Source organism: Pinus tabuliformis, chromosome 9, assembly GCF_031772625.1.
Source record: "Pinus tabuliformis cultivar Carrire ecotype Pingquan chromosome 9, CPIR1, whole genome shotgun sequence".
Classification (NCBI taxonomy): domain Eukaryota; kingdom Viridiplantae; phylum Streptophyta; class Pinopsida; order Pinales; family Pinaceae; genus Pinus; species Pinus tabuliformis.
Genome location: NC_142307.1, coordinates 1,754,434,589 through 1,754,449,816, shown reverse-complemented (window position 1 = coordinate 1,754,449,816; position 15,228 = coordinate 1,754,434,589). Strand labels below are relative to the sequence as shown.

The 15,228-nt window shown below is 37.3% G+C and overlaps 1 protein-coding gene across 1 annotated transcript in view; it reads left to right on the top strand.

Moving 5' to 3' along the window:
- Positions 1-8,604: 8,604 nt before the first annotated feature.
- Positions 8,605-15,228, top strand: part of LOC149155753 (uncharacterized protein At4g37920-like) — a 147,598-nt gene continuing 140,974 nt past the window's right edge. Inside the window, exon 1 of the mRNA XM_089445979.1 lies at positions 8,605-8,982. Within this exon, the coding sequence (XP_089302105.1) occupies positions 8,796-8,982 (187 nt within the window). The 5' untranslated portion in view covers positions 8,605-8,795. The remainder of the gene's footprint in view (positions 8,983-15,228) is intronic.

Genomic DNA, 15,228 nt, shown 5'->3' with positions numbered 1-15,228 from the left:
ACCATTTTTTGATCCATTGGGATTTTAAGGCTGAATGCGTACAAACGCTTTCGACATGCATATATGTGGGTATAAAGCTTAATAAGGGTCATTGAGGGGATATTAAGCCCCGAAAGGTATATTTGTGTGGCAGCCTTAGGGTTGCACCATCAAACCTTTAACTTTCCCACAATATTGCTACACCATCACTAAATTAATTGCATGGTAAATCTTTGATCTAGAATAAATTACACTTGGAGTATATTAAGACCACTAGAGTGAGAATCAAGGGATATGACCACAAGGAAGTTTACTTGTTTAGATGGGACGAGTAAGAAATCCAAAATGAGTGGGGATAAGATTACCCTATTATTATATAAGGGCGAGCCAGTTGAGAAATATTGGAACATCACTTATAGTAGCATGTGTAGATCTACAAACACTACTAAGGGGGCAACCAATTTTCACTTGGTAAGCATAAGTAGTTATCCTCATGTCTTGCAAATCTTTCTCTCATCAACGAATTAGAAGATTATACGGGAATTACCAACAAGTACAAGTGTTTTCACATCATTAAAAAAAGTACAAACTACCACAATTATTAAACATATGATGCAGGTTAAAACTGGAACTATTTGTAACCACCATAATATATCAGGTGAAATCTCAGCTCACAATTGCTCCACCACAACGAAAACGAGCAAACAAGTTCTTACAACAAATTAAAATTTATTTTTTCATAAGTGACCAACAAAAATGGAGCATAAAACCAAAGTGAAATGTTTACCAATAGGATCTTGATATTATGTCAATCACCTGAGAGCATAATTTCACTAGCTTAGTCATAGATCCATTGAGGAGACACAAGATCAACTTGTTGGGTAAATACATGGGTTGTTCATTAAGTAGATCATGGGGAGGATCCATGTTATGTTGCTTACATTGTATTCATCCCAGGATATGAATTTATAATACATTAATTTGACCTTCTAGACCTTTTAGATCTAGATCTCACTGAAAACTCATTAGTGGATCATAACTACATCTCGTGAGGATAAGGATTACAACTCATAACAATATGGTCTCAAACTTTGTGTAGGCACTCACAATCTAAAAATGCCATTGTTTATTGTCTATTATTTAAGTTCTCTCTTGTGCATATAAAGATTTATGTTAATTAAGCTTCTACGCTAGCTTATATGCCTAGTTGACTCTATGATTGGGTATTAAGAGTGTTCAAAATTATTGAAGTTAACTAAGTAATTTCCTAATTTAGTATTAAAATTGTAAATCTAGTGCCTAGCATCCATCATTAATGCAACATTGCCATATCATTCAAATTGCAATGTCATACCCCCGATCGGGGTGATATCGGCGGCGATCAGTGCAATTAATACGGATCAAGCAAGAGTGGGTGACGAGGCAGAAGACAGTCAGGTAATGATGAAGGAGGACAGAGGGATTACCAGCACAGGTATCATATCGAGAAGGGACGGCGCCAAGGCAATGAGGGAAGAAACCAGTGGAGGTAATGCGGCAGAGCTCGGACGTGGGAATGACCGCACAGGTGAAGTATGAAAGGAGGTGATGAAATAGGCAGGTGGCAGGGAAAGCGAGCGACGAGAGACGAGGAGAATCGTCAGAGGAGACATCATAAAGGAAGGAGAGATAAGCAAAGGAGAACGTTAAACAAAGGTGCCAAGGATTAGCGAAGAGACAAAGCAGTGAAAGCTCTGAGCAGGGTAATAGCAAGGCATGGAAGGCGGAGAAGACAAGCGGACAACGCCGGTAAGAGTTATCGAATGGCGACAAGGAGGAGAACGAGGAGCGATGAGGGTGAAGACAGTAGAGAACGGAGAAGCCAGGGAAAGAAGGGGAAAGAAATCGAAGAGGGAGAAGCGACAGAGGAGTACCAGATGATCCAAGACGACACAGAAGAAGAAATAGAAACGTTCAACTCAGACCAGGACAGAAAGGAACAACCGCACACGAAGATATGGAAGAATGCGGGGTTAGCAAGGGATAAAAGACAGGAGAACAGGGAGCAGGAAGACAGGAGTAACAAATGGCGAGAGGAGAGAGGGGAATTCGGGAGCACCTCAGGCACGAAGAGTCGGGGAGGCAGGGGAAATTACAGGAGCAGAGGAAGAGCAGGACGGGGACGGGGGCATCGAAGCAGAGGAAGAGCAGGACGGGGACGGGGGCATCGAAGCAGAGGAAGAGCAGGACGGGGACGGGGGCATCGAAGCAGAGGAAGAGGAGGATCGGCAGGGAGTCGGGCAGAGAATGAACCTACACCAGCAAGAAAATACAGGAAAACATTAAAGAAGAGAATTCAGTTCGCGGAGGAAGCTTACTGTGAGAACACCAATAAAGATATCAGAAGGATAATCCAACATCTGGAGGAAGAGGTAACACAGGGACAATCAGGGTTTGAAATGTAAGACTGGGAATACCTCCTCCCGGACCCAGGGAATACGAGAGGCCGCATGACTCTGTATAAACAGGCCTTGCATGTTTACTAGGTCATGAAAAGGCTGCTGGCGAAGGCGATGGAGCAAGTGGCCATGGAGATGGCTGAGCTGTCACAGGGAATCCCAAACTTGAAGAAAGAATTGCAAAACATGCAGGTCACTTTGATAATGCAGGATAAAAAACTGGAGGAGATTCAACAACTGATCAAGGAAACCAACCCGGGCATAAAGAAGGAAGAGGAGCAGCAGGAAGCCATGGCGAACTAATGCTGAAAGATATGTATATTGTCTGAAGTTTTATTGTGAAAATGGTTGAATAGTCTAGTTTCTATTTTTAGTTAAGAATGCAAACAAGAGACAGTAGTAATCTTTTTGAATGTATAGTTTACATAGCTTGGACAAGAAGAATCAGTATTTTTTGTTTCTAGATGGCTGTAAAAAACTTAAGGTGGCCAACAGACCCGGTTTCCCCTCGGGGCGGGTTGAGGCCACCACGAAAATGTAATGGTTTCAACTCGAAGTAATGGAAAAAGAATGGTCCCTCCTTAGTTTACAAAAAAATAAATTGCAATGTCATACCATTACACAAGTAAATGTTGTCAATGTTACATTAGATTGCATTTTATCTTTTGGGACGGTACACTAGCAAATGCCATGATCAATTTCAATGTATCATTGTAAGAATGACCATCCAAATACATCAACCCTAGATTATTATGAATATGTAGTAACTACTATTGTACTTATAGAGATACTTAGTGATACAATGCACTTAACATACAAGCAAAAGATACTCAACATAAAGAATAAGAAGTTTTCCATCACTGCTTCAAATATCAAAGAAAGGCAGATAGTCAACATCAACATTATAAAATCCATCTCGATTAAGTTTAAAAAGAAAATTTGAAGTGATAGAGAAATTGAGAATAAAGAACATTAAATTAGATACGAAAGAAATCAATAACTATAGATTAGAAGATTAAAGAAAAAAATTACAAAAATAAAAACAAATTTCATGAGCTTCATAATAAAATAAGGCTATAAATAAGACTTAAAACAACATGACATTAAAGAATATGTAAAATCAAACTGGCCTTAAGGGGCGACCTGTGGGATTTTTTAATGACTTAATGCTAAGATCTACCCAGTAGTGAGACAATTTTTAATACCCACTTAGCTTCTGCCCCTCCTCGTGAAGTTGGAACTTGAAACCTGACGGGAACTTCTCCTCACATAAACCAACTAGTGCACACACACACATATTCACTTTCTTTTGTGAAGTAAATGATTTGCATTGGCTAAAAACAAAGGATTACATTCTAAGTCTCCAAATCCTGACCTTTTCGACCACTAGGAAGGCTTAACGAGACAAAAAAAATCAGCCTTTAAAAAACTATAGAAGATAAGAATTTGTACATAGTTGAAAAAACCACAAAACATGTGCTAGAAGTAGGGCCTCCTAGGCCATTTTTAAAATGAGAATTACATATTTGAAACATAGAAAGGTAAAGATAGGAAACTGGGAGACAATTAAGAGAAATTATCTTAATCTGTGGCTTCAACATGTATGGTCTCCTTGTTGCTACCTAGGGAACAACTTGGTTCAAGAGGGATGCCCATGTGTTTCTCGATATGGCCTAACATGTGATTCGAAACTATCATTTGTCACTAAATGTGATCCAAAAATAGGAGAATGTCCTCCCTACTTTCATTTTCGTCCACCAAGGCTCTGCTAAGCAGGAGCTTGAGGTGCTAATATGTATCCACAATTCAAATCTATTGATTATAACACCCTTGAGTGTGTTATGCATTAGGAACCTAGTCTACTACTTCTGTTAATACTTAAGTGTCCATGAGGGTATGCGTTTGGTTTACCAATTCTTGTTCAACTTAAGCAATTTCCTCTTGGAAAGGTCGAGGAGTGATCTCTTTAAATCATGTTGCAGGGCTTTTAACTCTCAATTGTGCTTGAGTGCACCATCGTTCTTGATGACATGTTGCCCCGTGGTGAACTCAAATTGTCCTAGATGAGATTTGAGCCCAATGGAAGACAAGGGTTCCCCCATGTTTGGGGTTGATCCTTGAGAAAATGATGAGCCTTTGTGAAGTGTGGTTGTAAGGGAAAGCCTTTCCCACTAAGGGAAGCCAATAAATTTTCACTTAAAATAATAATCTAACAACCTTGTGATGGAGCAAAGACTCTCTTTTGAAAGAGAAACTGATTCCATCACCTTTACATATAATAACAATTGAAACCAAACCTATAATTATGAGAAATTTAAAAAATTGTTCCGAAAGAGTGGGTTCAAACCTAAATTGTTTACTTCTAGGACCGTTTATAGTCATATGCTTGACCACACACATAAATCTTGTAAGGAATGTGTCTAACCAATAAATTTTTTACCCAAGCTCATCTAAGGCACATGAAAGACCTGTAGAAGTCAATGGAGGAGATTGGTGGCCAAGGGGGAGAGGGAAACACCATTGACTTGCTTTCTTTTCCATCGTGACCCCCTTAAGTAAGTGCCAAAGAAGACTACATTCCATAATATAGGCCTATCGAATTGCCTAAGAGGCATTTTCACATTCTACATGAGAAGAATAAATAAAGTGCTCCCACTGTGGGCGAGTTGTTGAAACCTTGTCCCCATGTGAATGCGTTGTAGCTTGCTTTTGGGTGGAGATCCACTGAGGTAATAATGCAAATTAAATAATTTGAGTCCTCAGTCGTTACATTCCTTCTCCACTTGATAATCATTGAATGTATCCTTATTAAGCCACATCTAAGTGACAGGTGCGGTGGGTGGAAAAGTATCCTTAGGGAAGGCGATATTTTCCCTAACTACAAGAGAATCCATTGAATAACATTTCTAGAGGATGAATCGATATGTCGTGCTGATTGTAAAATGGTGGTTTGAATGACTCCCTTGATCCCCTTGCATGCCTTCACTTGAACCATAATGGGAGCACACAGTCATGTCCCATTGGGATGTGGCCTGATGGGATGACGACAACCTTCCCCCCACCATCTCTTGATTTGAGCACCCCATCCAGGGAAATCAAGATTCACATTATTTGCTTTTTTTTTAGAATAAAATTATGTTGCACATTATAACACCACAAATTCCTCAAGTGCACAACGGAAAAGCCAAAAGCCAGATTAACAATCTAGAAAATGCAAATAATAGCTTATGGGGTTTACCTAATAATTCTTATGAGATTTTAGGAAGGACTTCAATGATAGAACTACGATGAGAGTGGCTTTAGTTTCAACAAATCTTCAAATGCTTTATGCTTTTTCACACACAAATTCTTCATCTCTACTGAAATTTTTAGACTCACCCCATTCAAATTTGTTATTGATTGATTTGAGAACTTGGCCACAAACCTCTTTCCCAAGGTATAAATCTCACCTCAAGGATTACACCTTTTAATGGAATTCTCTTTCATCACTCTATTAGTTGGAATTTTATTACTTTCCTTTTTTTATGGCATTCAAATAGTCAATGCCCTCTAAACTTGGCACACTTTCAACTACTTAAAATAGGTTCAATTATTTATTTTCTCAAGATTTTGATTTGAATTGGCCTAGTTTCAAGGGTTTGTGAAAGAATGCTCAGGTTTGTATTTAGTTGTGATAATTTTCTAATAGTATGTTAAAATTTGCCTAAAGTGGTGCACACGGTTTTCACTACTTATGTCAATATGAATCAGGTCACTTGGGGAAAGTCTTAAGTTATCTAGGTAGATACTCAAGTTCAAACACCATGGATAGACATGTTTATGTGATGAGGTTGAGAAGTGTCATAACTAGTGCAGTCTAGAGTCAATGTGTTGAACACCTACACTCACATTCCATGGATCAACCCCACCCGCACCCAACCTAGAGAATGCTCCTCACTTCTTTCCATGCAATTATTCTACCTTTCATAGTTTCATTGTTCGATGGAGTTCAAATTTAACATCACAGGCTTTTGGAATGTTCTCTTGGAGTCTCTTGGTGAAAATCTTGAGCTATCTTGGTAGATACTCATGCTCAAACCCAACAGATAGACATATTTTGGTGATAGGCTGAGAAGTGTTGTAACTAGTGCTTATGCAATCTAGTCTTAATGCAATGAAGACCTAGACGTGCACATAATCCATGGCTTAACCTCACCTTCACCTAACCCATAGAAGGCTCCTTTCTTCTTTAAGTGAAATTATTATGCCTTTAATAATTTCATTATTGGATAGAGTTCTTAACATTGCAGGCTTTTGGAATAGTCTCTATAGTATATGTTAGTATGAATATAGAGGACAACAAGGGGTCTAAATCTAGGGGGGAAATGTGAACATGTTATCTACATTAAGGTTGAAACAACAACACTTAGGTGGTATCATAATAGAAAAATAAGATCACAATCTTGAGATATCACTAAGGTGTAATAAGGATAAATGGTAGACAAACAAATGAACATCTCGGATGGTTTATCTCATCATCAGGGATGGTATTCTTTGGAACTATCATTAATGCCCATTGTTTCAGCATACAAGAGCATTGAATCATTTTCTTCTCTCTCTGTTTGGTGTGTTCCAATCTTCATGCCAATTTCAAAATTGTTGAATTTTCAAGTGTCAATGAAAAATTTCACCTCACAAAATGTCATAAATATACATCAAAAGTTGTTTCAACCCTCAGCTAAATTTGATTTCTTTGAAAACCCTATCCAAACTTCCAAATTGTTTTATTCTAAGCAAAGCTTTTCACAAACATATCAAACCCTTGCTAGGGAACCACATGGTAGTCATTAACAAATCATAGATTCACTTCATTCTCTAAAAGCTACATCAACCTAGATGAAGAATAACACAATAAGAGGTTGCACTCTCTCTATGTTTTCTCTTCTATCTTTTGTTATCTCATCATCGAGGATGGTATTCTTTGGAACTATCATTGATGCCCATTGTTCAAGCACACAAGAGCATTGAATCAATTGTTTCTCCATTTATCTGATGTGTTCTAATCTTCATGCCAAGTTCAAAATTGTTGAATTTTTTAGTGTCAATGAAAAATTTCACCTCACAAAATGCCATAAATATACATCAAAAGTTGTTTCAACCTTCATCTGAACCTGATTTCTATAGAAACCCTATCCAAACTTCCAAATTGTTTTATTCTAAGCAAAGCTTATCACAAACATATCAAACTCTACTTAGGACATCACATACAAGTCATTAACAAATCATAACTTCACTTCATTCTCTAAAAGCTACATCAACCTAAATGAAGAATAACACGACAAGAGGTTACATCCTCCCTATGTTCTCTCTTCTATCTTTTCTTAATATCAATGAAGTGATGTCCTTCTCGTTCCATTTATAGAGTAAGAGGAGTGACTTAAAAGTTAGGTAAAACCCTAACCTTAGAATAGGTTCACAAATGGCAAATGGGTCCACAAGTAGAGCACTCTATATGTATTAAGTAGGTAGGTACATGCCCACAAGTGTAAACTTGTTTACTAAACCCATTTTAAACACCCATATGTGCTCACTGAGCCACTCCACATATTTTTAATATTTATGTAACACTACATATTTGTATGCAATAAATGTGCCTTTGGAGTCCAAATGAAAAAATATATAAAAAACATACTACAAGATAAATTTGCAAAAAATAAATAAATGTATACATCCAACTCAAGATTATAAACTTACACAATATGCTGCATATATAAATTAACACATTATAATACCAACATATTCATAACAAATTTCAATAAAATAAACATGGATAACATTATTCCATTTACCACAACAAATATTTCAATTTTCAATTTTCAATAAAATGCACTTTGATAACATCATTTCATAATAATATTTGTTTTTAATATATTAATAAATTAATATCATAATTTAAATATTATTCTTCAAATATAGCGGTTACTTGAAATTATGTTTCTATATTGCTCTCTATTTAACCTTTTTCTATTTCTAGAGTCAGCCTCTTCATCATGGTGTCTAAACATAAACTAAATTACTAGTGTTTTTCTAGAATTTTGTTTAGCCTGTTGCTTGTATTTATTCATTCCACGGAATAACAAAAGATATGTTTTATTGGAAAAAAAATTCTAGAATGAATGAATTAGAATCAATGGCACGTGCTGCATGCATTTCTCCTCATTACCCTCTTACAAAGGTTAGAAATTAAGATTCACAGACCGTTTGGAGAATCTCTTCCCTTTACTCTGTAACCACTCCTTTTTGAGGGCGACTCCTTGCTTATCATGCACTCCGGTAGGTGGCTCGGGGTTTATTGAATCAAACCGAGGAGATTTTAGGAAGAACTTCACCGCTACAGCTATGGCGAGAGTTGTTTCGGCTTCGTCAAATCTTCAAACACTTGGCGCTTTTGCGCACACGAATTTTTCATCTCCACAGAAATTCCTAGGCTCAACCTGTTCAAATTTGTTGCTGATTGATCTGAGAACTCGGCCACGTACTGCGTTCCGGGGTTTAAACACCTCCCGGAGGCATGCGCCTTTCAATGGTATTGTCTTTCATCCCTCTGCTTCATGAAATTTTAATTTTTTTTATCGCTTTCGTCGCGTCTAAACAATCGCTGCTGTGTAAACTTGACACGATTTCAGCTGTTTATAATAGGTTCAATTACGCATTTTTTCAGGATTTCGAATTGAGGTGGCATGGTTTTCAGGGTTTGTGAAAATGCTTGGTTTTGTATTTAATTGGAACAATTGTCCAATGGTATGTTAAAAGCAGGCGGAAAGTGGCGTGCAAGGTTTCCGCTGCCTGTCAATTTTTAGGTCACTTAAACAGTCTCGAGGTCTTTTAAACAGTATATGCCAATATGACTAGAGAGGATACTGGTTGGTCTTAATCTAGGGGAAAATATGAACGGGTTACCTGCAATAAGGTTGAAATGACGACACTTAGGTGGTATCATAATGGAAAAATAAGATTACAATTGTGAGATATCACGAAGGTGCAATAAAGATAGTTAGCAGACAAACAAATGAACATCCAGGCTGGTTCATCTCATCGGGGATGGTATTTTAGGAACTATCATTGATGCCCATTGTTCAAGCATCTGGGAGTGTTGAATCAATTGCTTCTGCCTCTGTTTGGTGTGTTCCAATTTCCATGCCAATTTCAAAATTGTTGAAATTGAGTTATAATGAAAAATTTCACCTCACAAAATGCCACAGATATACATCAAAAGATGTTTTACGCCTCAGTTGAATCGAATTTCTCCGAAACCCTATTCAAACTTCCAAATTATTTTATTCCAAGCAAAGCTTAACACAAACAGATTAAACCCTAGCTAGGACACCACATGCTAATCACTAGCAAACCATAGCTTCAATTCATTCTCCAAAAGCTACATCAACCCAGATGAAGAATCACACAGCAAGAGCTTACATTTTCTCTTTTCTTTCTCCTCTTATCTTTTGCTAATATTGATGAAACAACATGCTTCTCCTTCCATTTATAAAGTAAGAGAAGTGACTTACAAGTTAGGTAAAACCCTAGCCCTAGAATAGTTTCATAAATGGAGAATGGGTCCACAAGTGGAGCACTTTGTATGTTATAAAGTAGCTAGGTACATGCCCACAAGTGTCAATTCACCTACTTCACCCATTTTTATGCACCCATAAATGCCAACTCACCCACTCCACATATTTTAATATTTATGCAACACTACATATTTGTATGCAACAACTGTTTCCTTAGAGTCCAAATTACAAAAATCAAAATAGATAAAAGGTAGGCTACAAGACAAAACACTCTTGATTGAGGCTCTCTCCTATGAAGTGCTTTTCCCCCAAGCTAAGGAGCATGATTGAGACTCTCTCCTATGAAGTGCTTTTCCCCCAAGCTAAGTGCTCCTTATGTGTTAAGTGCTTGTATAGTTGAAGGAGAATGGAGAGCAAATTTGAAGCAACCAAAACTAACCTATTCAAGAACACAAAAGTGGTGACCAATGCAATTGAAAAAATACCCCATTGAGTATACAACAAGATGCTTTGACACGTGATGTCCACATTATAGTAACCAACTAATAAAGAAGACTAAATCTACATAATTAAGGTTTGATAGCGTTTTCTTCTTTCTTGGTTGGAAAATGGCCTATTGTTAATGAAGTGGGATTTACCTTTGACTTAGATGCCACAGTAGGGGTCCCATTAAATTCATTCAAGACTTACATTTGCCTTGTCAGTTCCAATACATTGCGTGTCTTTGAGGTGTTTTTAACTTGAGTTTGAGCACTGAAAATGCTTTGATTTTAATCACTGGACAAAAGCTTGCTTGCTTAACATGTATTGAAGGTTTGTTAGAGCTAAGCAGTTTAAGAGGATGTTATGTTCAAAATAGCAGTGAGAAAGGTCCTTCTTTGACTTGTGCCTTAGTCAATGAGACCAGAAGCAATTTCTTTCTTAGCATGCACAAGTTCCTATAAGTTAGGAACCAATTCTTATAAGTTAGGAGTTAATTCCTAAAAATTAGGACGAGTTCCTAAAATTTAGGGCAAATTCCTAAAAGTTAGGATGTGTGCATGAAGCAATTTGACTATTGCAGATATGGAAGGCTTAGTTGTTGTCTTCTGTTGGAAAATGTAACTCGGTTCAGTCTTCATTATTGTACTTGAGTCAAATGTAATATATTTTGTCAAAAGAAAAGCAAAAATAATTTTATTATTATTTTATTTGACTTGTTAAAGGATGGGTTTCATGCTTGGGTCAAATGTATAGGTCAAGCCTCCATTGAAGGCTTTAGGTTATTGTCAAAATTAATTTGAGAAGACTCCTCCATCCATCGAAGTCTCCTTGCTAAAAGAAACCTCTTCAAGTCGGCCTCAAAAATATACATCAGCATGTCGGCTCAAATTCAGTGACACAACTCTTCATACTTTCATGTCGGCTCATTAAAGATGGACGAACAACTATATATAGGAGTGTGACCTTCGCTCAAAAACACAGAACAAGAACTTGTGAATCTCAGAGACACTTGCGGATTTCAGAGGATCTTTTTTGGTGATCACAAAAGGTATTTCAGGAAAATGTTTCAGTGCATTTGCAAGGGCTCGGATAGGGTACAAGGATCACAGTTCGGTGCTCCATCAAGTTCAGGGTTACCACAGTTCGGAGCTTCTACGTTGCAATGATGTATCTCTGTGCTGTCACATTGCTACTACAGTGAATGTCATGATGTTATCACAATGATGAAGTCTTTGTTCTCCAGTGTTTCAGTGCTATTACAGTGATACTAGTTCAGTGCCATTGCAAGGATCTAAGTATGAAGAAGATTGACTGCTACAGGAGCTATTGAACTGAAGAATGACAAGGTTGACTTGATGGATGGAGGAAGTCTCGAGTCTAGATTGTAAGGGTCTTGGTTGTCTCATCTTGAATCTATTGAAGGAATAATTTTGACTGTGTTTTCCCCAAAGATTGGGGTTTTGCCTTGGCATTGTGCCTACATCTTGTGTCCTCTTCTATTTGTTGTTTGGCATTAGTCTTGATTGAAAGATCTATTAATAATAATGTAAACATCACAAGATAATGTCATAATAAGGAAAATCGTTTAACTGCCATCTCTATGGATTTTCCAACATGGTATCAGAGCTATGGTCAAGGTCAAAGGCAGTTTTACAATTTTGAAGCTCTCTCAAAGAAGAAGTTTCGGTACCTACACAGTGAGTCAGTTCGGATCCTTCCAGAGATTGGGTTCTAAGTATTTCGGTGAAAATACAGTCTTATCATTTCGGTAAAGGCACAGTCTTGGCATTTCGTGAAGAGACTGTATTAGTATTTCGGTGCAATGCTCTAACAGTTCGGTGTCATGCTCCCATGCTCCCACAGTTTGCTATTGTGCTTCCACAGTTCGGTATTAGGCTCCCACAGCTGAGTGCTACTTCAGTTCGATGTCACCACAGTGAGAAAGTCTCAATGCTATCACAGGGAGAAGGTCACAATGCAACTACAACGATGAGGTCTCTATGTTAAATTCTCGGTGACATCATTTCGGTGCAATTTCAGTGATATAAGTTCAAAAGAAGAGACATGTATTTTGGGGTCACTACAGGAGTTCAGACAAGGAACAAGGTGCAATTACAAAAGCTCAGATTATCTCCAAAATCGAAGTTCAGATGCCACAAAATATACTCTCGATGCAATCACAGGGATTCAGGTAAGGATTTCAGAGAGCTGTTTCGGTGATATGACTGAGATTACTATCTCGGATCTCAGAGAAGGTTGCGTTGAAGTTTGGGTTCAGTTCTGTTATGTATTACAATGGAGAGTTGCAGTGGTGACAATTCTTTTATGTATTACAGTGACTCAGTATCACAGTTTTGGTGCTACCTTGATTTCGGTGCCTATTACAGTCTAGATGCAATCTCTGTTTCAGATCAACCTCAGTAATAAATTTGTGTAGCAAGTTCAATATGAAGTTTGGTATTAATCACATTCATGTCATAAAAGAAAGTTCAGGCTCAGAAAAACAGTGCTATGGTCATTGATATGTGCAAGGTCGAAACAGTACATTCTTCCACTCGTTGAAGAAACAATGGACTAAGTTATCCGAAGTCTAAGAAGCCTATTCAACATACTCTAAGATTATAGAAGCCCTAACCAAATAATCTAGTCATGCATTTGAATGCATCGAAAGGAGGATTTGCTAAGGCAAAAGTGTTTATTTGAAGACTATTTGAAGTCTGGCCTATGGAAAAAGAAATCAAGTATTGTCACTTTCCATCAAGGTACATAAACACAAGGTATGTATATCTATGAGCTTTTAAATTTCTATTATCTTAAATGGTCCATATGATCCTTGGTTATAATTAGACTAGGATAAAGATTGTAATCCCTAAGATATCTTGCATCCTTATCTTCTAGGGTTTACATGTAATCTAGGATGTCAAATAAAAGGTCCTACTAATGTTTGAAAGAATGAACAACTTGTCATAAGATTCCCTCCTCCATGATTATGTAGAAGATCTAACTTAAGAAACTAAATTATGTCCTTAGTATCACATGCTGTGCTTTGTTAGTATGTACTACAGGTATAAAAGATGATGGCTTAACACTTCAAGGAATCCTTACCAGGTTTGCCAAGGAACATCTCCAGGTATGTCTCAAACCATACACCTTACAAGATTCTCTTAAAAGTATGATCATCTTATTTTTGAAATTCTGCATTACATGACTAACATCGTTATGTCTAGCCTTGAATCATAATGATTCTTCTTCTGGGTGATTCATCACTTGATAAATCTACCCCTCCTCATATTCTTAATTGATTTTATAGAACCCTAGACAGGTTCTCTGGAAAAACCCTAACCTAAGGGTATGCTGACAATGTGTGAAACCCTAACTTGCTTAGGGTGATTGTGAAATGCTATTTGAAGTTTTTGATGATGTTATGTTTTGGATTTCGGTATGATCATGAAATCTTAACTTGTTAGGGTTGAATGATGTTTGTCTAAGATCCCGAACCTTTGAAATTTTTGGAATAATAGGGTTTTCTTTGCTATGAAACCCTAGATCTTTAGGGTTTGGTTGGGTCTATAAGGAAATCCCTTGTTATGTATTTAGAGTCTTAGGAATGAAACCCTAGGTATGTGTTCATTTGGTTGAAACCCTGGCATGGTCTAGGTCGATATATGTCTAACATTGCCTGGCCTATGATGTGCTTATGATATGCTGATGAATTCCTAGATATATGTGTTGACTTAAGTGTTAATTGTCATGAGTCCTAGGGTTTGGAAACAAGCCCTAGTCAAGGTTTGATGTTCTAAGATGACGATGTTTGGTAAATCTAGGGTTTTGCATCTAAGCCCTAGTAGTAATTAAATTCTCTGGTATGTGTGATATGACAATTTGGAATCTATGAATTTATATAGTGATTGCTGAGAATTTGTAAATGGAAATCTAGTAGATGCTTGTCATGGTGTCTATTAAGCTGTGATTGATTTTGATTGTTGAGACTCATGTATGAAATCTTAGTGAGGAGCCTAACATATGAATTTTAAAAGAGATCCATTGATTTGATTTGTTTCTAGGGTTTTCTATATGAAGGAACTTGTCGTTGAAAGAATATTGAAACCTTAGAATAATGAGTTTGAAATCGTGATGAGCTATGAATGTGATTTAGGGTTTGTAACTGAACATAGGCAAGAAGTTGAAGTATAGTCTCTTGCTGATTATGTTTGTAAGTTGTGTAGATACATCATCTTCAAATTGGTGAAGATGATCGTAAGTAAAATTGATGTGATAGGCATGATATATGAATGACTCTAATAGGAAGGATGGAGGCCATGAAATATCTCCGATGACGAAAAGAAGAAGCTGATCTCCCTAAGTTAAGAGGGAGCGTGGATAGAAGAAATCTCCCTGAATTAAGAGGGAGCCTGGATAAAGGAAATCTCCCTGGTTGAGAGGGAGAGCATAGTTTTGATTAGAGAATGAAGAATATGTTGTTGCATATGAAGTAGGAAAGAAAAAGTGTATGATTGAGGAATCTTCTGTCAAAGATTCGGTTGATAGTCCTACTATGGAAAGTTGAGAAGCAACATCAAGTTGTCTGGAAGACCTCAGAGGTTTGTATTTGATTATGTACATGTGAAAGTATATTATTGATTGGGGTTGTGTTTGTACAGGTAAATCTCTCGAAGGTTTTGATAGCATGCTGGTTACTGATCAGTTTGATCAGGAGAGATTTGTTGTCCTTGATCTGCTGGATCAAGGAGTGTTGAGGCTTTGTGAGTGAAGCATTG